Genomic DNA, 23,729 nt, shown 5'->3' with positions numbered 1-23,729 from the left:
TCGCTTTCCCAGTGGTGATGGAGCTGAGACAGGGACTCACGTCTTCTATCAAAGCCCAGCCCTCCAATGTGCCTCCGTCAGGTTCCAGGGGCTCGGCTCCCCCTCAGACCTAACAGGCCACCTGGGGCGCCCCCTAACTTCTTCACTAATCCCCCCAGAATGTTCCACTCCACCCTCTCTCTTCCACATCTACCCGCTGAAGCCCATTCTCCTGCCACCGTCTCCAGGGTGTCATTTCAGCATAGCCCCGTCCAGGCCTTCATGACTACCCCCCCTTCAAGTTTACTCGACTGTCCCTACTTTGCGGGATGCCATTTCACAGAGTGACCTCAGGCCAGTCCCTACCCGGAAGGTGATTCGTTTTCACCACAAGTGCCTGTCCCGGTCGGTTGGCGTCACCCTCCAAAGCACCGAGACGCGTCCACAATCCACGAATGATGGCTCGGGAAGGTCATGACGGCAGGTGCCATAGAGGATGCCTCTGAGCCACACTGAGCTCCCCGAGGGCACAGGCCGCCTTTGACCTTCCAGCATGCCTCTGTGGCTGCTGTCATTTGTGGGGCACCTGATCCCACTATGCAACACGGCCGGAACCTGGGTGTGCCCCACCCCCGAGTTTCAGCTCTTGGCCTCAGCCCCACGCCTCTCTGGGTCTGGGCATCAGTCCTGGCCTTGGTTTCCCCTTCTGTCAAATGAAGGTTGCCGATCTGTGGCTCCCCAAGGTCCGCCTAGATCTGCCTCGCACGATTTTACATTGTGCTGTCTCCCAAGGGCAGACGGAGACAAAGGGACATTTAATTAGACGTTAATACAGGTAAGAGACAAAGGTAAGTGAGGGTAAAAGGTAGCAGCTAATTAGTAATATTGTTCTGACAAGGCCTTCCCTGAGAGTTTCAATTAGGTTGCTTCTGGAAGATAGTAGCTGAGACCAGGAGGGAAAAAAAAAAAAAAAAATCATGGGAAAGAGGCTAAGGAGTCACTTTGCCTCCCTCCTCCCCACACCTTTGGAGACACATCCAAACAGGTCATAGGCAAGAAGATCCGACCTCCACCCCCGTGCCTACCACGTCACACGTGGGCCAACGGGGGCCCCGAGCTGACAAGTCAGAGGTCACCGGGCAAGCCTGGGCGAGCCTGAGTGACAGCTCCCACACCCTGCCTCCCGGCCCAGCGCGCTGTTCTGACAGCTGAAATCTGGCCATCAGCTCTCTGCATCTGAGAATCTTAGTAAAAATGTCCTAAAGGACAAAGCGCCGTGACTATCCCTTGGCCTGGCTGCCTTTGGCTTGTGTTATCTTTTTAAATTGGCCCGAAGAAGGGGCGCCTGGGTGACTCCGTCGGTTAAGCATCTGACTCTTGGTTTCTGCTCAGGGCATGCATGATCTCATGGTTTGTGGGTTCGGGCCCCACGTCCCCCCCTGCGATAGCAGTGTGGGGCCTGCTTGGGATTTTCTCTCTCTCCCCCTCTGTCTGCCCCTCCCATCTCACACGTGTGTTCTTGCTCGTGCTCCCTCTCTCCAAATAAGTAAATGAACTTTTAAAAATAACATAAAATACGGGGCGCCTGCGTGGCTCAGTCGGTTGAGCGTCCGACTTCGGCTCAGGTCATGATCTCACAATTCGTGAGTTCGAGCCCCGCGTCCGGCTCTGTGCTGACAGCTCGGAGCCTGGAGCCAGCTTCATATTCTGTGTCCCCCTCTCTCGCTGCCCCTCCCCTGCTCACACTCTGTCTCTCAAAAATAAAGATTAAAAAAAAATTGTTTTTAATAAAAAATAACATAAAATAAATCGAACCTAAGCAAAGCAAGCTGAACATCTGTCAAAACAGGGGACCCCCCCCAAGCTCACCACCAGTATTTAAAAAATCAGGGGCTCGATTTGGGGGCTCTCACTGCTGCAAGATTTCCCTCTCCCTCTTAAAGTTCCCTAAGGAGGCAGCATTGCTTTATATCATGCTGACAGACCCAGTTCCTGTGGGGATTTGAGATCCCCTTGCATGGGGAAACTGAGTCCCGGAGGGGAGGGTGTGGCCTGGGGACTGATCCGTCTGATGCCCCTGTGAGCGATGGCCGGAAAATCACAGGGCTCTGCTTACTAAAGAGAAGAGACAGGCACCTGCTTGGTTGGGACCAACCTCTCTCCACTCCTGGGCCAGCCAAAAGCAGCTACGGGCAGCCTGGCCGAGTCAGCTGTCCCAAACCCAGGCGCAGGCCCCCCTCGCATGACCAGCGCAGCCCATAGCGCCCACCCCTGGCAGGATTCCTGCCCTGCTGGGCTGGCGGCCTCCTCAAAGAAGCCTTAATGACTGTGAAATCGGCCCTGCATGGTCTGCCTCCAGACCTGGCCGACCCACCCAGGGCACAGGGGAGCCTGGCTTCCAGGCCCGTCCCTGGCCTTCCCTCGCCTCTGAGCCCCTCCTGGACCCCCAGCTTCCTCCTCACTCTTGGGACAGTGCCTCTCATGATGCCCTTGGGAGTCAGGGACACACGGCCCGCTATCCCCGCTTCACAGGGGAGAAACGGTCTGGTGGGGGGAAGGAACCTGCCCCGACGTCCCGATGGGATGGCGATCTGGGGGGCTTCTGGAGTCTCTGGGAGCTGAGACGTGCCCCCGAGGGCGGAGAGCAGACTCACCTCGGGACTTCATCCCGATGAAGCGGTTCTCCACGATGTCGATGCGGCCCACGCCGTGCTTGCCCCTGCGGGGAGAGCGGGTTCTTGAAAACCAGATGCCCGCCGCGAGGATGCGAGTCGGAGGCCGCCCTCTTGGCTGGGCTCTCAGCTGCGGGGCGCCAGAGCCACAGAGCCACATGGGGGGGTGCCCGGCACCATCGCAGGATCCAAGACTCAAAGGACATCTGAGCCAAGTCACCTGCTTCAACCGCCCATTGCACAGGTGGGGAAACTGAGACCCCGAGGGTGGAAAGGATCGCCTGGGTCACGCAGTTGAGTTTGCCACTTGTTACCTCCGTCCTGAGGCCTTGCATGGCACCAGCCCTACCCCCTGCTCATCTTTCCTTCTGTCCCGGTCTCGGGTCAGACGGAGGGCTCAGAAGCTCAAACCAGGAGACCCCCTGCCTACGGGCCGTGCCAAAGGCCACCGGCAGGACCCAGGCGCATCCCCCTTGGCCCCGAAGCCCCAGGCCGTGACCATCAGCCACAATGGCCTGTGCCAGGGCTTGCCCGAGATGGTGGTCTCCCAGGAGGCCGGGAAAGGCTGCGGGCACTCACGCGACTTCATTCAGGTACATGAAGAGCTCCAGGGACGTGCGGTGGGTGGTGCCGTCTTTGACGTTGGTCACCTTCACGGGGACCCCTAGGGCAGGAGGAGAGGGCGGTGGGCCTGCGGGCACCCCGCCCTCTCCCTCCACCCGCAACGCCTTAAATGGATGTGACAGATATGGACTCCAAATGACTCCTTGAAAAGCCCTGTGCAGGTTGGGGCCTGCTGGAGGGAGAGAAGGGGCGAGAACGCCCCCCAGAATGAAAGGGAAAATGCAATAAAAACGCGCCCCCCACCCTTCCCATTCTCTCTGTCCCTTTTGCATTTAGGGGCTGTGAAATTGGAACCAGCCCTGAACTAATTGAATTTCACGCTCCACCATTGTCTTACGCCCGGGCACCTTCTGTCCCACCAGCTACCCAGGCCGCCTGGCCGAGATGCGGAGGGGCTCGGGCTCGTGTATGCACATGCGCGCGCGCACACACACACACACACACACACACACACACACAGCCCCCTGCCACGTCCGTCAGGTGGACCCCCCGGACCCCGCACCCCAGACCTCCAGAGCCACAGCCATCCAATTGCCGGGGTAAAGGGGTGCCCGCTCCAGCAGGCGAGGTGTCGGGAGGTGTCCGTGAATTCTGAGAAGTCGGGGCTGGGGTGGCAGGAGGGCAGGAGGGAGGTGGCCGCTGCTCGGGGAGGGGAGGGCAGGGCCGAGTCAAGGGGGGCAGTGGGTGGGTTCAGGGTTGACTTTGAATAGCAAGGGGGCACTTTTCTGGAGCGGTGTGAAATGAGCAATGAATGTATCAGGGGGCTAACAAGAGAGCTGTAACAGTGACAAAGAAAAGCTGTTCAAAGTTGGCGGATAATCCCCCACCCATCTGCCCAGCTCATTACCATGTAGCCAGCGACCGGGGGCCAATCAGCCTCTATAGCGGCTTTCCAGTCTTTATTAGCCGGGCGCCGCTTGGAGGGGCTTCCCTCAAGGCGCTGTCACCTCGCCATTCTTCACCCCCATTTCCAGGGGTTTTATAACTTGGTTGTAAATTGCTATTAAATGTAAGTCTGCGCAATAATGAACCTTAAGCCCCTCTCGCCACTGCCCGCCTCTCCCCTCTCCCTTTCTCTCCCTCCCGGTCCTATTATGGCCTTCGCAGGGGCCTTGGATGGGGGCCTGCCCCAGAGAGGAGCTAACATTGTCGATGCTGCTGCCGGAGAAAGCCTCTTAGCCTTTAAAATAGTTAATAATTAGATTAAAACTTCAAATAAATTAACTAGAGAGTGAATGGGAGTAGTCGGGGACGGCTCCTCCCGTCTGTTTTTTTGTTGTTTTTTTTTTCCAGACGGTTCCCCAAATCATTAAAATGGATCACGTTTCTTCTCCAGCTCAGCCCTTGGGGCTGCCCTATTTCTGGAAGAAAAGGCTGCCAGAGCCTTGTGTCCGGGACCCCGCTGCCGCCTGCCCGCCCGCCTCCCACCCTCTCCCAGGCTCCCCGGCGGAACCTGCCGGAGGTGTTGCCTGGGTCCCCTCCTGCCACCTTCTTCGAGATGGTGCCCGGAGATGCCCCATGCCTGCGGACCAGACCTGGGTCAGACAGAATGGGCACTTAGGGCTTCAGCTACCTGCGGGGGCGTCAGACCACGGGCCCTTTGGTTCCCAAGTGGCATGAAATTCAAGCGTTTGAATGGATGCGGGGGGGGGGGGGCAATGAAGACGCCCGCTGGCTTGGCCAGGTTCCTGGGAAAGGCCAGGAGAGGCGGATGATCCGCGTACTAACAGCCTCTATTTCCCACCGTCTCGCTCCACACATCATACTCAGCACCTACGAGCATCATTTCCATGGCCTGTTTTATAGGAAAGTGAGCCTGAGGCCCAGAGGGGTGAAGTTGGCTGTCAAGGTCACACCAGCACGAGTGAGGCACAGATCTGAACCCCCACCTCCCCTTCCCCATCCTAGGTCTCTGAGGTGCCCTGGGAGGGAACATATCCCTCTCCCTCCGCTCTGTTCTAGCCCAGGGAGTGGCCTTGTGGATGGACTGTCCAGCCTCCTTGTCCAGACTCAGGATGCCCCCCCCCACCACCTTGCTGGATGCTCTAGCTCCTGCCTAGCACCACCTCCAGGAAGCCTCCCCGATTTCTACAGCTGCTTGGGCAGGTCCTCTCCTTGGGTGCCCTGAGCCCTCACTCTGAGCCTGGTCCCGCCCTTCTCATTACCAGGCTCACCTTGCCTTCCCATCTGTCCTCTGCGGCAAGAGGTGTGCCTGGTGCCAGGCTCGAGACTGGGCACTCAGGCCGGGCCAGCAAACATGTCTTGCTGCTAGCAGTGAAGCTAGGGAGATCAGGACACCCACCCACGGCCAAAGCGAACAAGAGTGGTGGCAGCTTTGAGTCTGGGGTAGGGGGTGTGGACAGCGTCGAGCCTAGGACTAGCTGAGGCTTTAGCTGTGGGGTCAGAGGGGCCCCCCGAGGCTGGCTCTCTAAGACCCGCCATTTACTGAGCACCTCCTTGGTGCCGGAACCCTGTAGCAGACATGTCCCTTTCAGACCTCATTCCATGCCATGAAAATGCCAGGCGGCGGATGCTTTTATCACCAGTTTACAGAAGGGGACACTGAGGCCCAGGATAGATGAATGACTGTCCCAAGTCCCAAAGCAGCTGGCAAATGACTGCCTGGGGACTGGAATGCTGTCACGTCAGAGCTGGTGCCCGTAAGCCCATGTGATGGGCCACTGAGGGTGCTTTTCTCTTAAGCCTGGGGGGCTTCCGTGGACCATGCCATCTGTGGAAGCGGGGGTTGGGAAACCTGAATTCTGGCTTCCGGGAACACAGGAGGGATGGAGAGGGCTCGTGCCCAGGCCTGGGCACAGGGTAAAGGAGCCAGGACCCCAGGGCCCCAAGAGCCCACCCCCTCGCGTCCCAACAGGCGGGCACCTACCTTTCTTGAACTCGATCTCAAGGATGTCAGGGCTGTTGGGGGCTTTGGCGGGGTCCTGGGTCTTTGTGTAGAGGCCTGGAGGCGCTTGGTTCTGATAAAAGACAGAAAGAGGTTGGAGGCCGGGGTGCCCAGAGCCAAGCTGTGCCCTGCCAGTCCCTGCACCCCACCTCCCGCAGACATCTGCACCCCTTCTCCGGAACTAGGGGGCTACGGCCCTTGCCACCTCCTGGCACGGACCCATGGTCCTCCCAGCCCCCCAGCCTGGAGCTGGCCTCCCCCCTGCACCCCCCCACTTGCCAGGGGCCTGGGAAACAAAGGGCTCAAGAAATGACAATTTTTCCCCTCAACTTGATCTCATCTTTTTCTTCGACGCCCCCACAGCTGGAGGTAGAATAGAAAAGAATAGCAGCAGAGGAACAAGTCAGGCAAGAAAAGTGTGACTTTGGAGGAGCGAGGCGGGCGGGCGGGTGGCAGCGGGCTTCCCGGGAGCGGGCGCTCGCTCTCGCAGGCGCCGGGAATTGGGGTTTATTCTGCACTGACCGCAAAGCTAATGACTACGCGTGACCCCAGCAGGTGCTCCGGCAGGCCGAGCCGTCCCCGGGGTCCCCGAGGTTAATACTCACAGGGAGAAAAGAGAAGAGTAAAGCAAAAACCCATTTGAAAGCACATCAACCTTTATGTATATTTTTCCTTGGGCGTGTTGGAAAATGGGCCTCTCGTCTTGATCCAGCGGCAGAGGGACCGTTGACTGCCTGGGGCTCCCGAGGCCCTGGCTACCCGCCCCCCCCCCCCCACAGACTCCCCGCCGGCCCAGGATCCTTGCCACTGAGGGGAGGGGGGTCTGCCTCTCAGCTTGACTGCTCTAGTCTCTCCTGTGGGCACCCCGGACCTAGCAGTTTCCACCTGGGACACCCTGGGACACATAGTTCCTTAAATCTTTGCTTTCAGAACCCTGTAGACATTCACGGGTCTCTTTCCACCTGCAGTTTCTTTCAGGTTCCCAGCGGCCCCCTTTGGTAAGGTCAAGTGCTATCATCCTATCTATAGATGAAGAAATAGAGGCTGAGCGGGGGGCGGGGGGCGGACCATGGCTGCAACTAGGTTCTGTGCAAGCGTGAACCCTGCCCGGGACAGGGAACCCCGAGATTGGCCACAGACACGAGCTGGGTTTTAGACTGGTGGGAAATACCCTCAGCCAGGGGTCAGGATCTCCGGCCAGGGGCCGGGGGAGGGGGAGGGCCTGTTTCCCTCACCTGCAAAATGGGGAAACGATCCCTGCCCTTGACCATCTTCCACCATAAGCACACAGGATGGTTTTTGTAATTTTTACTGGGCGTGCACATCACCCAAGAAAATGGCAGGGAGGTTGGGTGCAAATTGTGACCTGCCCTGCAGGGGTGGGGTATGGCAGCTGGAACAGGCCCCCGGTGGCGTCTGCCTCCAGGAAGAGCCTGTCCAGGAGAGGTGGGCCGGCAGAGGTGCCTTGGGCCCCCTCGCCTGTGGTCACTTTGCTTCTTGGCTGTATGCCCGAGTGACCAGCCATCCTGGCTCCTGCCCGCCTAGGCACCCCTCAGTCCTGGGCAAGGGGGATGCTTGGGCTTCTATCTCCACCTCTGAGCTCACGCAGGGGTCTGCGGTGGACCCCTCACCTCCAGATTGCTGCACGACCTGGGCCCTGCTGTATCCCTTCATCCGTTTCCATCTGTAGGGTGGGAATAAGCCTCCAGAGCTGACCTCAAAGACAGACTCAGGGCAGAAGAGGGTCCTTCAGGACCTGATGCCTCCATGGCAGAGATGGAAAACCAAGGCCAAAGAAGTGGCTTGACCCAATCATATTGCCTGTCCCGCCCCCCTCCCCCAGTGTAGACTCTAGACTCCCTGTTCAGTGCTCTTTCCATCACCCCCTGCTGTTCCCCAGCTGGTTTCAAAACCAAAGGGCTGAGAAACAGCGGGAGGGATTGGGCCCGAGACAGCCACCATCGTGCAAGGTGGGGACAGGCTTCGCGTGGTTTCAGAGAAATGCCCAGCTCCCCAGGCACCGCTGGGTCCCCAGGCACCGCTGGGTCCTGCCGACCACCGCATTCCTTGGGCACAGGCAGGCCCGATGACAAACCGTCCTTGGCCAAAAGGCAAAGTGGAGAGCAGGGCTTGGACCTCTGGGTGTCCCCCCTGACTCCGCAGCCCCTTTCCCCACAGCCCAGGATGAACTCCAAGCGGGGTGCCAGCGCTGAGGGTCCCCGGTCCCGCACCCACGGCTCCTTCCTCCCGCCCCCCCCCCCAGCGCTGCCTGACCTCCAGCTGCGCTTCTCTGCGAAGCTGGGAACGGAGGACGAGATGGCCTGTACTTGGGAGGACAGAGGAGGCGGGCAGAGCCGCACGGCCAGCGACCCACACTCTGCAGTGGACGTCGGATGCAGCTGTCCTGCCGGTTTCCGACACCCTGACAGCACCGATTAAATAAAATAACTAAATAGAAATCAAGTGACATTTGCTTTGCATTCCGAGGTGGCCGGGCGCCTGCCTTCTTTTTTACTCTCCCTCCTAAAAGCCCAGTTCGAATGACAAATAGTTTGTTGCCGAGTATCAATACCATCTATTTATCCCTCCCAGCGGGAGGGCTCACTTCCAATGTCATCTGGGGGGGGGGCGCGGGGGGGGGGGGGGAGGGAAGAGAGTGAAGAAAAAAAAAGAGAGAGAGTGGGGGGTGGGGTGGGGGGAGAGGCCGAAAGAAAGCATGAAACAGGGCCGAGAAGGAGAAATTGGAAGCAAATGGCCCATGAACTAAACCATGATGTAGAGGCATGGTCGATGCTGAAAATGGTTTATTCATCCATCAGATATGGCGGGCCGGCGACTGAATGAACTCTTTCACTGTGTGCCGTATGAAGTTAAAGCAAGTAAATTTCTATCTTTCTTCGCATTAGCTGCCTCATTGCCCTTCAATCAGCCCTCACGGAGGCAGAAAATGGCTCCGCCATCTGCCTTCAGACCCTCCCTTCGGCAGGTCTTGGGGCTTTTTTTGGAGAGGGGGAGGGGGGCCCCCGTTCCCTTAAGCTGTCTCCCCATCTCCTCCCAAGGGGGCCAGGGCTGCCGGTGGGGCAGGGGGGGTGGGGGTGGGGTGGAGGCTGGCACCATGCACAGGGCATCTAGAGATGCAAGCGGGGGGGGGGGTCCTGGGGTTTAGGCTGGGGGAGCCCCCCCACCCCTGCCACCAAGCTGGGCAGGCCCCGGAGAGCCGGACCGTGGGGTCCTCAGCCTTACCCCACACTGCCCAGCGGGAACGATGTTTCCTCTCACTCATACCCAGCCCAGCCTTCCCTGCCCGATGAGAGGGGTCCCACGAGGATCTCGGCCCCTTTATCCCCCAAAGAATCTTTGTGTAAGGAGGGCGGGGGGGGGGGGGGGGGCGGGGAGCCCGGCGCTAAGATCGAGGTGTCGTCGCCCTGTGCTAGGGACAGGCCAAGAGCCGCAGAAGGGAAGGGCTGGCTGGGGCCTCCCACTGTGTGCATGAGGAATCAAAGGCTCAGAGAGGTTGGGTCACTTGCCCGAGGCGGCACAGCACCAAGGGGCAGAGACAGGATTCAGAGCCCGGTTTCTTAGCTCCGGGCCTGAGGCCCCAGCCTTCCCAACTTGAGCGGGTGGCAGAATTCCTACAAAGACACTCTTTGGCCCTTACGCATCCATCCACCGCCCTCGTTAGACAGGAGGCCTGAGGGGGAGGGTCTGCCCAGGGTCACACAGCCATCTGCACCCCCAGCACTGCCCAAGGGGCACTTTCCCCTCTGGCCTTGGCTCTGCTCCCCGCGCCCCCCCAGCCGCCCCTTGGTGGGTGAGAGTGCCACAGGATGTTTGGAAAGGGGTCGGGGTCACAGCCTGCCTCTGCGCAGCTCTGCCTCTGCCAGGCTCAGCCTCCCCCGCCCCCCTTGGCGCTGACTGACTGGCTAATTAGGGGTGGCTGGCCTGAGTGTCATGGGGTCAGCAGAGCATGAACTGGAAAAACCTGTGGCCAGCAGGCAGCAGCCCCGTGGGGCCATCAGCCCCCAGGGGGCAAGGGTGCGGGCTCTCTTGAGTGACACATTGGGCAGAGCCGAGTGTGGGTGGGGGCGGGCACTGGGGGAACCACGGAGGCAGGAGGGCCAGCTCCTGAGATGGGGTGCCCTAGGAAGGCGGTGGGGTGGGGGGAGCCACTTAACTTTGGGCCTTGGTTTCTCCCTTTCCTCTCCCGTAAGATGAGGACTGGCTTATGGCTAGGAGCCAAGGAAAGGAATCCAAGAAGAAGCTAAACCCGGGCCTGGCCCCAGAAATGGTCACTGGGAAGCTGTTACAATATCACCCACATTGCCAGAGAGGCCTGGTCCCTCCGGGGGGCCCCCCCAGGACTCCCGGCAGGGGCTCCAGCTCTCCGACCCTCACCGGCACCACCAGGGCACCCCCCCCCCTCCAGCTGGCCTTCTTGGATCCCCCAGACCCCGCTGCCCAAGCACCCCCACCCCACACAGCACACTTCTTCCCTAACGTCAGCCACCCAGCAGCTCACCCCACCCCCAAACCAGCCGCCCTGGTGTGGGGCTGGGCCAGGGAATGGAGACACATTCCCTCAGGGACAAAGAGATTTTTCTCTTTTCCCAGGATAGATTTCGTCCGGGTCCCCCCCCACCCCTCACCACCCCCCCCCCCCCGCCCCAGCCCCCATCTCCCACGGTGGCAGGGGGAGATACAAAGGGAAACCCCCCAGGGAGAGAAATCCTAAACTTCAAACAGGGCTGAGGCCCAGCCTGGCCAGCCTGGGAGGCTGGGGACCCGGGGTTCAGGGCGGCCTGCCTCGGGCTGCCGTGGAAGCAGAAAACGCAGACAAATGGGTCCTGAGGCTCTAATCTGTACCACCCCCCACCCCACTGCAGCACTAGCGGCCTGAGAGCTGGTGGGCACAGCCTGGGCCCTCCTACAAGTGTCTCATCTGCCTAATTGCTTCTTTATTGTCTTACAATCACACACTCTCTCCATGCTGTCCTGAAATATTTCCTTCCCCTATTCATCTCGGGCGGCAATTAGAAAAAGAGAGCCAGGGAGTGGGGGGGGGGGGGGGTTGTCTCAAAACGCAGCAGCATGGAGTGGGGAGGCGGCGAGGGGAGGTGGGGGGCGGTGGGGAGGATCTGGACGCAGGCAGGGCTCGGCCCCAGGCCCACACCCGGCCCCCGTGAAATTTCAAATTAGGCTACAATCACATCAGACAGCATCGGGCCCGGAGCAGGCAGCCCGTTCACAGGAAACGGGGTGGGGGGGATTACCTTGGGGTTCTCCAGGATTCCAGCCTCGTAGCTGCAGGGGGAGAGGGAAGACAGGGGATCAGCTGGGGAGGGGCAGGGAGACGCCCCCCACCCCCACCATGCCCGACACAAGTCTGCCCTGCCTTTCTTTCTCTGCCAAAGCAACCGCTGCCAGCCCCGCCTGGAACATTCTGAGCCCACCATAGTTGGCTGTGGGAACTGCAGGTTGTAGGAAAGACCCTGGGACATTTCCCTCAATCTTCTGGGGGGGGGGGCACGGCCCCAGGGCTTCCCATCTTGGGGGGGGGCGCTTCACACATGCTGTTCTCTCTGCTTAAAACACTGCGTGCACCTAGGCCGGTCCAGTCCGTTCTCATCCTTGAAGTTTGAATGTCAAATGTCACTTCCTCCGAGAAGCCTTCCGGATACCCCAGCGGAGGCCAGGTGCCTATCATCTATCTACCCCCCAGAGGGCCGTGCAATGAGCTACAAGTGGGTCGGTCCACGCATGCGGTCACCGTGACATCTGCCCTGAGCAGGCAGGTGCTCCCTGACACGGGGCGGGGCAGCGGACAGGCGGGGGACGTCTTCCTTACCTGATGTGCATAAGGTTCTCGTCCATGCTCCACGGGTTCTTGGGGGTGACCGGGATGGGGATTCCGTGTTGCTGCAGGTAAGAAGTGACACGGGGGGTGGGAGTGAGGCAGCGTGAAGGAGGCCTGAGGGGCAGGCCCGGCTGCCTTGGTTTTCTTTCCAGGCTGCAGACACACTGGTCACCACGCAGTCAAGGCCAGGGCCCCGCTCTAGTGTTCCTCCCCTCCTCCAGGCTGCACGGAGAGTGAGGGCCCTGTGGCTGGACCCGCACGTGCAGAAACCGCAGGATGGTGTCTGCGACATCGTGGAGTGGAGACTGACCTTGGAGGTTCCTTCCAGAAGATTCTGAGCATTAGAATGGGTCCCCGACCCTCTGAGCGGGAGGGGGGGTGCTGGAAGGGTCCAAACTTCCACCGCGGAAGCCATCTGTGCCCCAAGCAAAGGGCTTCTAGCCCACGGCACTTGTTTACGATACGGGCCTGGCACTTTCTGGGAGGCACCCCTCTCCCCCTGCCTGGCGCAACGGCCACACCCATCACTCTGCAACCCTGCAAAGAACAGCCTGGGCCGATCCGCACCCTCTCCATCCTCCTCTCTTGGTTCCAATCGTGTTTTGCTTCCCAAATGGTTCCATCCGTCGTGCAAGGAGAAAACTCATCCCACCCGAGACCCTGGGTCTGAAAGGCTGTTGGCGATCTCACTGTGAAGGCCCTTTCCGAATAAGGAGGAGGCTGACCCCCTTAGCTACCCCACGCTGCCCTGGGTGGATACTCGGCCGGAATCTAACGCGCACACACGCTTACTGGGCAGAGGCAGCTGAGGGGCCCAGCCAGGTCCCTTTAAGGCAGTGACACCTGACGCTTTGCCTCCAAGCCCCCTTTCGGCACCGTGCCCTCTGTGGTCCTAGACCTAGCCAGCCCCAGCCCCGTAGCCCCCACCAGCACCACTCTGCCTCTCCTGGTCGGGCCACCCTGAGCCACACTTATTCCCACGACTGTAAGATTCCAGCCTCCTCCAGGGAGCCCCTGGGTTTCCTTCAGCCTCACCTTAAAATTTCAAGGTAAATGAAGCTAAAAGCCCTCTAAGTCGTTTTTCTCAAGCTTTACCAGGGGAACGTTTCTGTAAGTCCGTATCTACTCGAGAATTTGTGGGCAAACAGAACACCCCATTTAGAGGGCTGCTCAGCGTTGGGGGGCCGCCTGTCTCCCCGCCAGGTTGCCAAGAGTCAAATGCACGTGCTGGCCTTAGGCTCCCTCCAGGTAGAGTGGGCCAGCTGTGGGGACCGGGACCCTGTGCAGGCGCTGGCATCCCCGGGCTGGGGGCGGAGAAAGCCAGCAGATGGGTTCCCTGCAGCCCGTTTGGGGGGATGGTTTGGAAACACTTTTGCCTTGTTTCCCACTGGGGCTCCTTGGTCGTGGTCGGAGTAAGGAGACGAGAGAGGGAAGGCAGGATGGGCAGCCCCTCCAAAGAGATTTTTGTCTCCCCTCCCCTCTCTGTCCTGAGGCTCCCCCACCCCCACCCCGCCCGCAAAGAAATTCTCACTGCAACTGAGACAAAAAAAACCCTCGTCAACATGTATGCAGCAACCGCCCTGCTTTGTAGCCCCCCCCTGGCTTGTCCGCTGGCTTTTTAAAAGAAACTAATTAGGGTGACAATGCTGCGGACGGGTGATTCTGAGTGTTTTCCCCCTTGGACGATGGCTTGGGGGGGCTGGATGGAAAATGCAGGCAACACATGTTTGCGGGTCTCCGACCCCACCTTTTGGCCTTGGTAACTTACGGGTCTTGAAAGCAGGGGTTTTCAAAGCCCCATTGATTTTTTGTCTCAGCTGAATCAGCTGCCTGGCTCTGAATTTTGGACAAAGCCTGGTTGCTGTTCAGTGATTCTGGTCATTTCCTGGGTGCAGAAACACGGCCTCCCTCCCAGAATGTGCTCAGACTCCCTGGAGCTCAATGCAGATACTGCCCGCCCGTCGAGGGGCGGGGGGAGGAGAACCCAAGGCCTGGGGCCCCAGACTCGCCTGTTCCTCACCCCCCTCCCCGCCATGCTCTCCTGTCCTAAGGTTATTGGGGACAGAAGCTCAGTGAAGTGACTTCTCCCCCAAAATCTGGGAAGGAAATTCATCTTTGCTGGGAAAACCAGGAGCCGCTTTTGTGTGGGGCTTAACGGAAACGAAGGGCCACGCGTGGGGTCGCCCTGGCCCTCTCTTGAACCAGGACGGCAGTCGTGAGAATGTAGTTCGGGGTGGGGGTTCCAATTCATTATTCTTAAAGATGAAACGTGTTCCATATTCAGGATCAAGGAGACGAAGGGCTTGGGGGGGGGGGCGGCGGGGGAGGCCCTGTCAACCGGGTTCTCTTAATAGCTCTGCTATTTGACAATTTGTTTGGCAACATATGGGCTTCCTCTCGTAAACTCCCCTCTTAATAATGAAACAACAGATGGTACAGGAGATCTTTCCTCCAAGCCCTCCAGGTCTTAATGGGATGCTGGCGGCAGGGGCAGGGCCACGTCCCCGCCGGGTCCCCTACCACGCGGCACCTTGGCTGCGGTGAGGGCTCACAGCCAGCCCTGGTGACTGCTATTTAAAACCTGAGCAATTTGCTGGCGTGTGCAACGAGTCGCTTTTCCCCCCGTCTGATTGATTGAGGCTGTTTGTCAAGAGCTGCCATTGAGTCGCTAAAAAGAAAGGTGCCCTGGGGAGCGGCTAAGGATCTTGATGCAAAACTTCTAATATGTTTTATTGCAACTTGTACTTCAAAAGGGCTGGCTCGACACCAGCCTTTGTCTGCCACTGCCCCTCAGCGTGCCTACCTGTTCCCTGCAAAGCGCCGGGGACCATTAGCAGCCAGGTAACGGAGGGCCAAAGAACACCTCACTCACACCTCTCACGGAGGGGGAGGCACGGGGTGCCTGTCACCCTCTGACCTGGCGGACTGGAGACTCTCCGTGGAGATGCCCAGCCCAGGTAGTGACCACAGCGCCCACCGTGGGGCTGGCCCAGGGGACAGGTGCCACGGTGGGGGAGGCAGCTGGGACAGAGATTCGGTACCCCCCCCCCCCGCCACCCCCCCCTCCCCCGGGATAAGGATCAGCCTTAGCCTTGTATTGCTGGTCCAGCCCCTTGGAAGGGATATGCCCGGAGGGCCAGGGCTGGGGGTGATGGGGGGGGGGGGGGGACTCAGCCATACCTTCGCATACTGCATCAGGTCATTGCGGCCCTGGAACCGGTTGTAGAACTCAGGCATCCGCCAGGGAGCGATGACCTGGGCATGGGGACAAGGAGTCAGATGTGGGAGAGCCCAGATGCTGGCTTCTTCTGGCCCTGGGGCCACAGAGCTGGCCTCTCTGTTAAGGGGCCCAAGACTCCAACGGTCACCTGGGTGGGGAGTCCCCCACTGCATCCCCCCCGGAGAGAATACAGTCCGTGTGGGGTGGCCAGTGGTACCCCATTAGGCACGGGATGGACAGGACCTGCTACAATGGGGGGGGGGGCGTGCTTTGTAGAGGCCCAAGCTCCACGGCAGGATGGCCCTGTGGCCCCCAGAAGGGTTCTCTGGCTTTCCAGGCATCCGTCTCTCTGAGACTTGAGGGTTTGAACCAGACAGGCCTCGGGTTTCCTACGAGGACCCCCGGTCAGAGGGCTAGCAACCCCCGACCCCTGCCCGGGGTGGGGGTGGGGGGCGGTCCACACCACTGCAGAAGCCCTGCAGGGCTCAGAGATAATGCATGGTGCTCTCAACCCATTTCTCTTGTTCTCCTGCCTTCTGCATGCCGGAGCTGCGCTGGGTGGGGAAGGGAGAGGAGTCCCAGCCTGACTGAGGGGACTGAGCTCATTTCACGGGGGGCCCCATCAGCCTGGGGGTGTAAGGGTCAGGTCCTCAAGAAGAGCCCCCACCCAGCCCTGGAGCCAGCCAGGCCCCTGCCTCTGATGGCAAGCTGCCCCTGGCACAGGCTCAGCCATGGGGGGCACCCTCTGGTCTCATCTCATCTCAGCTTTGGCCCCTGCCCTCGGCCCCATCCCAGCCCCTCGGCTCAGCCTCTGCAGACAGAGATCCAGAAACCAGACACCTTGCCCTCCTCCCCCAAGCTGCTGTGGGAACCCTGGGAGGAGGGGCCAAGAGAAAGCCCCCATGGCCACCGGCCTGCGACAAGCTAGCAAGCAGCCACTGCTGAGGGCTTCTTAGCTGCCCAGTGTTTGGGGACCATTAGAGCTTCCCTCCAGGTCACTCCCACCCAGCAAGCAGCTGCTGGCTGGTTAAAGGGACAGAGAAAGATGTTCTACTTTAAAAAAGGGACACTTGGGTGGCTCAGCCGGTTACGTGTCCGACTTCGCCTCAGGTCATGATCTTGCGACTCGTGAGTTCGAGCCTCACGTCAGGTTCCGTGCTGGCAGCTCGGAGCCTGGAGCCTGCTTTGGATTCTGTGTGTGTGTCTCTCTCTGCCCCTCCCCCACTCACGTTCTCTCTATCAAAAATAAACATTAAAAATTTTTTTTTTTAAATAAACAAATAAGGAAACCTCTTAGGGCTCCTTCAGTGCTCAGGAGGAGACACGTCTTCTGCAGCTTTAGCCTGAAGGGACCTCGAAGGAGCTCAGACCTAGGCCTGTCCTGTCCAGTCCGGCAGCCAGGAGCCACGTGTGGCCACCGAGACCCGAAACGTGGCCGGTCCCGACTGGGATGTGCTGCCACCGCAAAGCACAAGGAGCTTGAAGACTCAGAATGGAAAACATCTCATGAGTAATGTGTTCACATCGATGGCAGGTTAAATGACACCACTGGGGTACACAGGGTTCAGGACATACATGCAGTACATATTATTACAATGAGGTCACCCGTCGCTTTTTATTTTGTGTTTTTTTATCCGTTTGTTTTGATGCGGCTGCTAGAAAAACGTAAATTACCCATAGGGCTCCCATTGATGGCACATTACAGCTCTGTGGCCCAGCCTTGTCTACTCATTGTATGCCTGGAGCCTGGCCCAGGGTCTGATCTGAGTAAATACAGAAGGAAGGAAGGAAGGAAGGAAGGAAGGAAGGAAGGAAGGAAGGAAGGAAGGAGAGAGAGGGAGGGAAGGAAGGGAGGGAGGGCGGGAGGAAGGAAGGAGGGAGAGAGAGAGGGAGGGAGGGAGGGAGGGAGGGAAGGAAGGAAGGAAGGAAGGAAGGAAGGAAGGAAGGAAGGAGAGAGAGGGAGGGAAGGGAGAAAGGAAGGAAGGAAGGAAGGAAGGAAGGAAGGAAGGAAGGAGAGAGAGAAGGAAGGAAGGAAGGAAGGCGGGAGAGAGAGAGGGAAGGAAGGGAGGAAGGAAGGAAGGAAGGAAGGGAAGGAGGAAAGAAGGAAGGAAGAGAAGGAGGAAAGAAGGAAGGAAGGAAAGAAGGAAGGAAGGAAAGAGAGAGAGGGAGGGAAGGAAGGGAGGGAGGGCGGGAGGAAGGAAGGAGGGAGAGAGAGAGGGAGGGAGGGAGGGAGGGAAGGAAGGAAGGAAGGAGAGAGAGGGAGGGAAGGGAGAAAGGAAGGAAGGAAGGAAGGAAGGAAAGAAGGAAGGAAGGAAGATAGGAAGGAGAGAGAGAAGGAAGGAAGGAAGGAAGAAGGAAGGAAGGAAGGAAGGAAGGCGGGAGAGAGAGAGGGAAGGAAGGAAGGAAGGGAGGAAGGAAGGAAGGAAGGAAGAGAAGGAGGAAAGAAGGAAGGAAGAGAAGGAGGAAAGAAGGAAGGAAGGAAAGAAGGAAGGAAGGAAGGAAGGAAGGAAGGAAGGAAGGGAAGGCGGAAAGGAGGATGGAAGGAAGGGAAGGAGGAAAGGAGGAAGGAAGGAAGGAAGGAAGGAAGGAAGGAAGGAAGGAAGGAGAGAGAGGCAGGGAAGGAAGGGAGAAAGGGAGGGAGGGAGGAAGGAAGGAAGGGAAGCAGGAAGAAAGGAAGGAATGAAGGGAAGAAGGAAGGAAGGAAGGGAGAGAGGGAGGGAGGAAGGGAACAGATAAGATAGATGGACACAGGCCCAGGCCCCAGGCCAGGCTGGGGGGGGGGGGGGGGACAGAGGCAGCGGTGGCCGACACACAGCCCTGATGTGTGCTCTCATGCCTGGGCGACAGGCCACGGGCAGGGGCGGTTGATTCCCCAGATCCTGGTGATTTCCACCCAGGAAAGGATCCAGGATGCAGGGGGTCAGGGCTCAGGCAGCCGGAGCAGAGCCGGGGCCTTAGCTGGGTGGCCCCGACCTTGGGTGTGCTATGAGCTCCTAGAAACAGGCCAACATTGTCCCAGAACCGTTCCGGCCTGGAACCGAGAAGCCGGACCCGGGAGCACCAAGGACACTGGCCAAAGGGCGGCTATGTCTTTCTGTCCAGTGCTCTGACCTACCCAGGCCCCTGGGCAGCGCCTTCCAGGAGGACTAATGGTCAGAGAGGGTGCCGTGGCCTCTCAGCTGGCGTGAGCACAGCGTCTCTCCCGAGCAAGAAGGGAACCACCCACCTGGAGACTCAGGGGCACTCTGTCCCTGTCCGTGGGACCTCCCAGAACTCCACACCCTGCCCTCCCCCGCCGGTGACATTAGCCCCCAGCACCCACCTTCGGGGGAGGAACAACATCTTACCTTAATCTGAGGGGCCAGTGAATAGCAGGTGAGCTCAAACCGGACCTGGTCATTTCCCTGAAACACGGAACGGGGGGGGGGATCACCGGGAGCCACAGGACAGGGGCTGGGGGCAGGGACGGCACCGTGTGACGGCCGACAACCTGCCTGAGGGCTGCTCAGGGCAGGCCCACCTCCAACCCCAAGATCTTCTGAGGTGGGGACTGTTATGAATGAGCCTCCTTCCTGGAGAGGAAGCCCCGGCCCCTGCCCTTTAGGTGGAGTCAAGATTAGAATCCAGGACTCTGAGTACACAGCCGAGCGGTGTGGGTGTGGGGCGTGTGGCCCGACGGGGGTACACCTGTCTGGGAACACGGTAGGGCGAGCACACTTCAGGGGGCGCACACATGTGTGAGGCGGGGGCTCTAGCCCCGCCGAGATCCCCGTCCTCCTCTAGGGAGCCCCCAGCTGTCCACACCTCAGCCTTCTTCCCCCCACCTGGCCCCATCTAACCCCCACCCAGAGATCCAGCCCAGGGCTGGGGCTCCGTGGTCCTTTGACGACTCATATCCATCCAGTTGGGAATCGCGTCTCCTCTCTGAGCCTCAGTTTCCCCATCTATAAATTGCCGGGGGAGGGGGGGGGCAGGGAATGGGTGCAACCAGGTGACCCCTGAGGGCTCTTTGCTCCTCGGTTCCTCTCTGAACGGACAGGGAACTGAGGTCCAAAGAGAAGGAACTAGTTCAAGGGCACTGAGCCCACCTCCCTGGGAGGGTTGCCCTGCCTCTCCGCGCCTGCGTAAAATAAAGGCTCATCTGACACCCCAGGGCGCTGACGACGGGGAGGAGGAAGAGAAGGCCGCAGACACAATGGTTGCCAGCGTCCTGCCTGCTTCCCGTCAGCTCGGCGCCCAGAGGGGGACTTAAGCTGTGGAAATAACAGAGGGGCCTTTCGCCTACTGTGAAAACTGCACGGGCCCAGCCAGGCAGCGGCGGGAATAACATGTTATTTTCCAGAATGTTGTCAGGCGGCGTGGAAATACAGGCTGCAGCCCCTCTCTGCGGAGCCAGGAGCCGAGGGGCCGAGGCCGTCCCTCTCTGATGCCTCCCAGGCCCATCCGGCTCCCCGCCCGCCAGCCAAGCCCCGTAGTGAGCACCTACTATGTGCTCGCGGCCACAGGGGAAAGCCGCCTGGGGCCAGGGGGATAGTTAACCCAGCTTTGCTGACAAGGCTCAGAGAAGTGATGCCACTTGCCCAGGGCCGCGCAGCTGACAGACAACGTTTCTGTCCCAACAGCTCACACGCCAGCGACCGGTCCAAGCTCCGGACTTAAACCTGTTGAATCCTTACAGCCGAGATAGGTTCCGGTATCGCCCCTCCCTGACAGATGGGGAAACCGAGGCACAGGTGGCACGCCTGCCCAAGGACCCGTGGCGGGCACAGCTCCCGGGGCTAAAGGCAGGCGATGAAGAAGCAGGCTCGGTTCAGATCTGCGAAGCCCACGAAGCCCACGGTATTGCGTCTCCTGGTGATTCCCACCCCCCACCCCCCGCCGTGGCTTCACGTTTCCCCAGTACAATGGCCACTTGTGCCTCCTCGGACAGGCACACCCGGGCTGGTGTCTGCCTGTCCAGACCCACATGGGGACACCCATCTGTTCCACAGTCGGAGACCCTCGCAGAAGCCAGACGGGCCCCCTTGCTTCAAACTCTGTCCCAGGTTAAGACTCCAGTTGGTCTAAGTCCTTCCTCCCCCTGGAACCCCAGGACCCTCGGCACCAGGGCGGCCCCGAGGGCGGGAGAGGGGGGGGTGTAGCCGTGTGTGTCCACGCGCTGATACACGTGCAGGTGTGCATAAGTGTGGGTGCAGCGCCCACGGGGCCCGGAGGGGCTGGGGGAGGGGGGCCCGCCCATCTGTTCCTCGGCTAACCATACAGATGGCGCCATTTACAGACCTGCTCCCCGTACCCCTGCCTAGGTCTGGCTCATATTTCCAGGCCCTTCTTCCAAAACTGGGGGGGGTGAGGGGGGTGCCGGAAGGGCCACCCCAGCTTCTGTGCAGCTCTCTCCTAGCGAGGGATCAGGGCAGGGCGTGGAGGGGGGACCCCCAGCTCCAGCTCAGTACCAGGTGCCGCCCGGCTGCCTCCCTCCCGCCTCCAGGCCTTCGCAAGGGCTGTTCCGGCCTGGGATGCCCTTCCCCGCGGCATCCCTGGCTAACTCTTGCTCCCGCCCTGTTCCAGCCCCTGCTGGGTTAGGGCTCCTAAGTCCCGAGCGCCTCCTGTACCAGCGTCCCCGTGCGTGGAGGAGGGCCCGTGCTGGATCAGTATTCGGGGAGTGAATGGACACACGCGGGAAGGTGACATCTATCCGGGAGGCTGGAACGAGTTTCCTCCATCCGCGACTCAGGAGCCAACATCTGGGAGAGGCCAGTGGCTGGGTGTTCCAAATGGCCACAGCCTCAGGACTGGCCACGCTGGGATCTCCCCCACATCTGCAGGGGGGGCGGGGGGTGGGGCCGCAGTCTGCTTATACCCCAGCTCTCTCTTCACCGTGAACCCCTGCAGAAAACTCCGCTGAGCGTCCTTCTGGCACCTCTCTTTGGGGTGGCCGGCCACACCCCACGGGGCCCAGGTGCCTCCATCTGGGGCCACAAGCCTCCCTCGCTTGCCCGCAAAGCCCACCTCCTGATCGCTGGTGCCCACTGCAGGCCGCCGGCCCCTGTCCCCGCTCCTTCCTGCCTCAAAAACTTGGCATTTCTCTGGACCCGGCCCCAAGCCTTCCTGGCTCTCTCTACTCACACCTCTCGGGGCTAGGAAATTGTCTTCAGAGACTTTGGGGGGCTTCCTCAGGTTCTGCAGATAAGGGGAAACTAAGGCACAGGAGTATGCCTCGCCCATCAACCCCCAGAAGGGACAGCAGACCCGGGGTAGCACGGCACACACCTTCTCACCCGAAGGCCTCAAATCCAAGCCTCTGGTGTCCTCTTGTGGCCAAACAGAGGGTGCACACGGCTGCAGGTGGCTGCTCGCCGCCTTGTGGGGTTAGTTGCCCCGGGAGGGGGGGGGGTCAGGGAGGGTCTCTCCCTGGACCCTCGAGTCTCCCACACCAGGGCCAGACCCACCATTCACTCCGCCAGCCCTGAATGCCACCCATCCTCAGTCCTGGGGGGATCTTCTCCAGGCAGGAGCCCTTCCAGAATCCTGATCTGGTCTCAGCTTAAATGCCTCGTAGAACAGGGAGCTCACTGCTCAGCTCAGCTCATCCGGGGCGGATGACACGGCTCCGAAACTTCTTTATTCCGCACGGACATGTGTTCTCACTGACCTTCCTCTACCTGCAGGAGCCCCCAGTACAGCTCTGAGAGCCGCACGACCCGAACCTCCGGGTTCTCGTGCACTCTGTCCTACCGCCCTCAAGGCGGGAGGGGACGCGCACATCCCCGTGCAAACAGCCCAGCTCTGTCACCCTGCTCACCGTGTGCTCACGACTAGGCTCTAGGGTCACAGGTCTGCGCGAGAGACCCCAGTCCCCTTCCTCCGTAGAAGGAACTCCCACCATTTCAGTCCAGAACCATCCCCAACACACCAGTGGGGGACTCGCTGGCCACCCCCCGCCCAGCCTGGGGCCCTCCCGTGCCTCCTGATGTGCTGCTCTCAGAAGTCAACCCCTCAGCATGGCCGCGGCCCGGCCCCGAGCCTGCTGCCTCCCACAGCGACAGTTCTGGCTAGATGCCCCCAGACGGGCTGTTGTTCGGGGCTCCGTGCCCCCAAGCCTTGGCACAGGCGGATCCCTCTGCCGGGCACACTCTTCCCGTACCCCATTACTCACTCACCCACACTCCTCCTGCAGGGCCATGCTCTGGAGATCAGCCTCCCTCCCCTGCCTGTTGCCCCCACGGCCGAGAGGCCCCACCCCTACAGCCACCTTATCGTGTCTGTCTGTCTGTCTGTCCACTCTCCTCTCCCTTGCTAGGACACACAGGCTCCCTGAGGGCGGGAGGAGCCCCAGAAGTTCAATACTGTTGCCAGACCCGGCTTGTGTCCAACCCTTTCCACAGGCCCCCGTATAAGCTTGCTGACCTCGTGCCCATGCGCCTGAACGAACGCATCAGCTCTCGAAGACCGGAACCAGGGCCACCCTGGCTTGCAAGGCCACCCTCAAGTCACGTCTGCTCTGTCATAATCTAGGCTACAAGTGTCCCTGTGTCACAGCGAGCCAGAGTCTGCTTCCCCTCCCACTGCCCCGACCAGCCTGGGCAGGGGCGGGGCCTGGGTCAGGTTAGCATGAGCGCGGGAAAGGTAGTGAGCTCCCTGTCGCGGGGAGGGGCAGGGTCTGCTGACTGTGGGGTTGTCAGGGAGCCAAGCCCTGTACCGGGGGGGGGGGGGGCTACTGGCTTGGCGTCCAGTGACGTTGAGAGCCCGTGACCACACAGCCTTGCTGACACCATCGCCCAAGACTTGTCTGCCTTGCAATCTTGTGTCTTGAGCACGGCCACCTGTGGGACAGCGTGCAGAGGGCTCTCCTGCCTTGTCCCCCACCGGGCCCCCTCCCTCAGTCTGCACTGGCCACGCAGGGGCCGGAAGGCGGGGTTGTGTCACGGGTTGACTGGTGTCCCCCACAAGAGTCAGGTTGAAGCCCCAGCTCTCAGTACCCAAGAACGTGATCTTATTCGGAAACAGGTCTTTGTAGAAGTGATGGGGTTAGGATGGGATCAGAAGGGTGGGCCCTAATCTGATAGGACTGGTGTGGTATAAAAGGGAGGAATTTGGACACAGAGGGAGCCATGCCCGAAGGCAGATGAGGGCCCCATAGAAACCTGGAGAGGCCTGGATGGACGCCTTCCTCGCCACGCCCCCGCCGGGGGAGCCCGGCCCTGCCCGCACCTCGGCCCTGGAATCGTGATACGACACACTTCTATGGCTGGAGCCACCAGGCCTGTGGCACTGTGGGGTGGCGGTCCTGGCCAACGAAGACCCACAGGGGCCACCCAGGTGGGATCCACCCCGCTTTGCTAATGCGGGGTTTCCAGCCCTCTCCACTGCACTGCATGGTGACCTGTGCTCTGTGACCCGGGCCAGGGGTGATTGCCCTGAGCCGCAGGGTCAAGTCCGCCAAACTGCTCCCCCCGTAGACAGAAGACACACACGGAC

The 23,729-nt window shown here is 60.2% G+C and overlaps 1 protein-coding gene across 1 annotated transcript in view; it reads right to left on the bottom strand.

The window, feature by feature from the left end:
- Positions 1-23,729, bottom strand: part of ASS1 (argininosuccinate synthase 1) — a 53,147-nt gene that overhangs the window by 16,292 nt on the left and 13,126 nt on the right. Inside the window, exons 6-12 of the mRNA XM_042913738.1 lie at positions 18,602-18,658; positions 15,215-15,289; positions 12,026-12,096; positions 11,451-11,481; positions 6,163-6,253; positions 3,231-3,315; positions 2,634-2,698 (exon numbers count right to left, since the gene is read on the bottom strand). Of these exons, the coding sequence (XP_042769672.1) occupies positions 2,634-2,698; positions 3,231-3,315; positions 6,163-6,253; positions 11,451-11,481; positions 12,026-12,096; positions 15,215-15,289; positions 18,602-18,658 (475 nt within the window). The remainder of the gene's footprint in view (positions 1-2,633; positions 2,699-3,230; positions 3,316-6,162; positions 6,254-11,450; positions 11,482-12,025; positions 12,097-15,214; positions 15,290-18,601; positions 18,659-23,729) is intronic.

This window comes from Panthera leo, chromosome D4, assembly GCF_018350215.1.
Source record: "Panthera leo isolate Ple1 chromosome D4, P.leo_Ple1_pat1.1, whole genome shotgun sequence".
In the NCBI taxonomy this organism is placed as follows: Eukaryota; Metazoa; Chordata; class Mammalia; order Carnivora; family Felidae; genus Panthera; species Panthera leo.
This window is presented reverse-complemented; position numbering and strand designations above follow the sequence as displayed.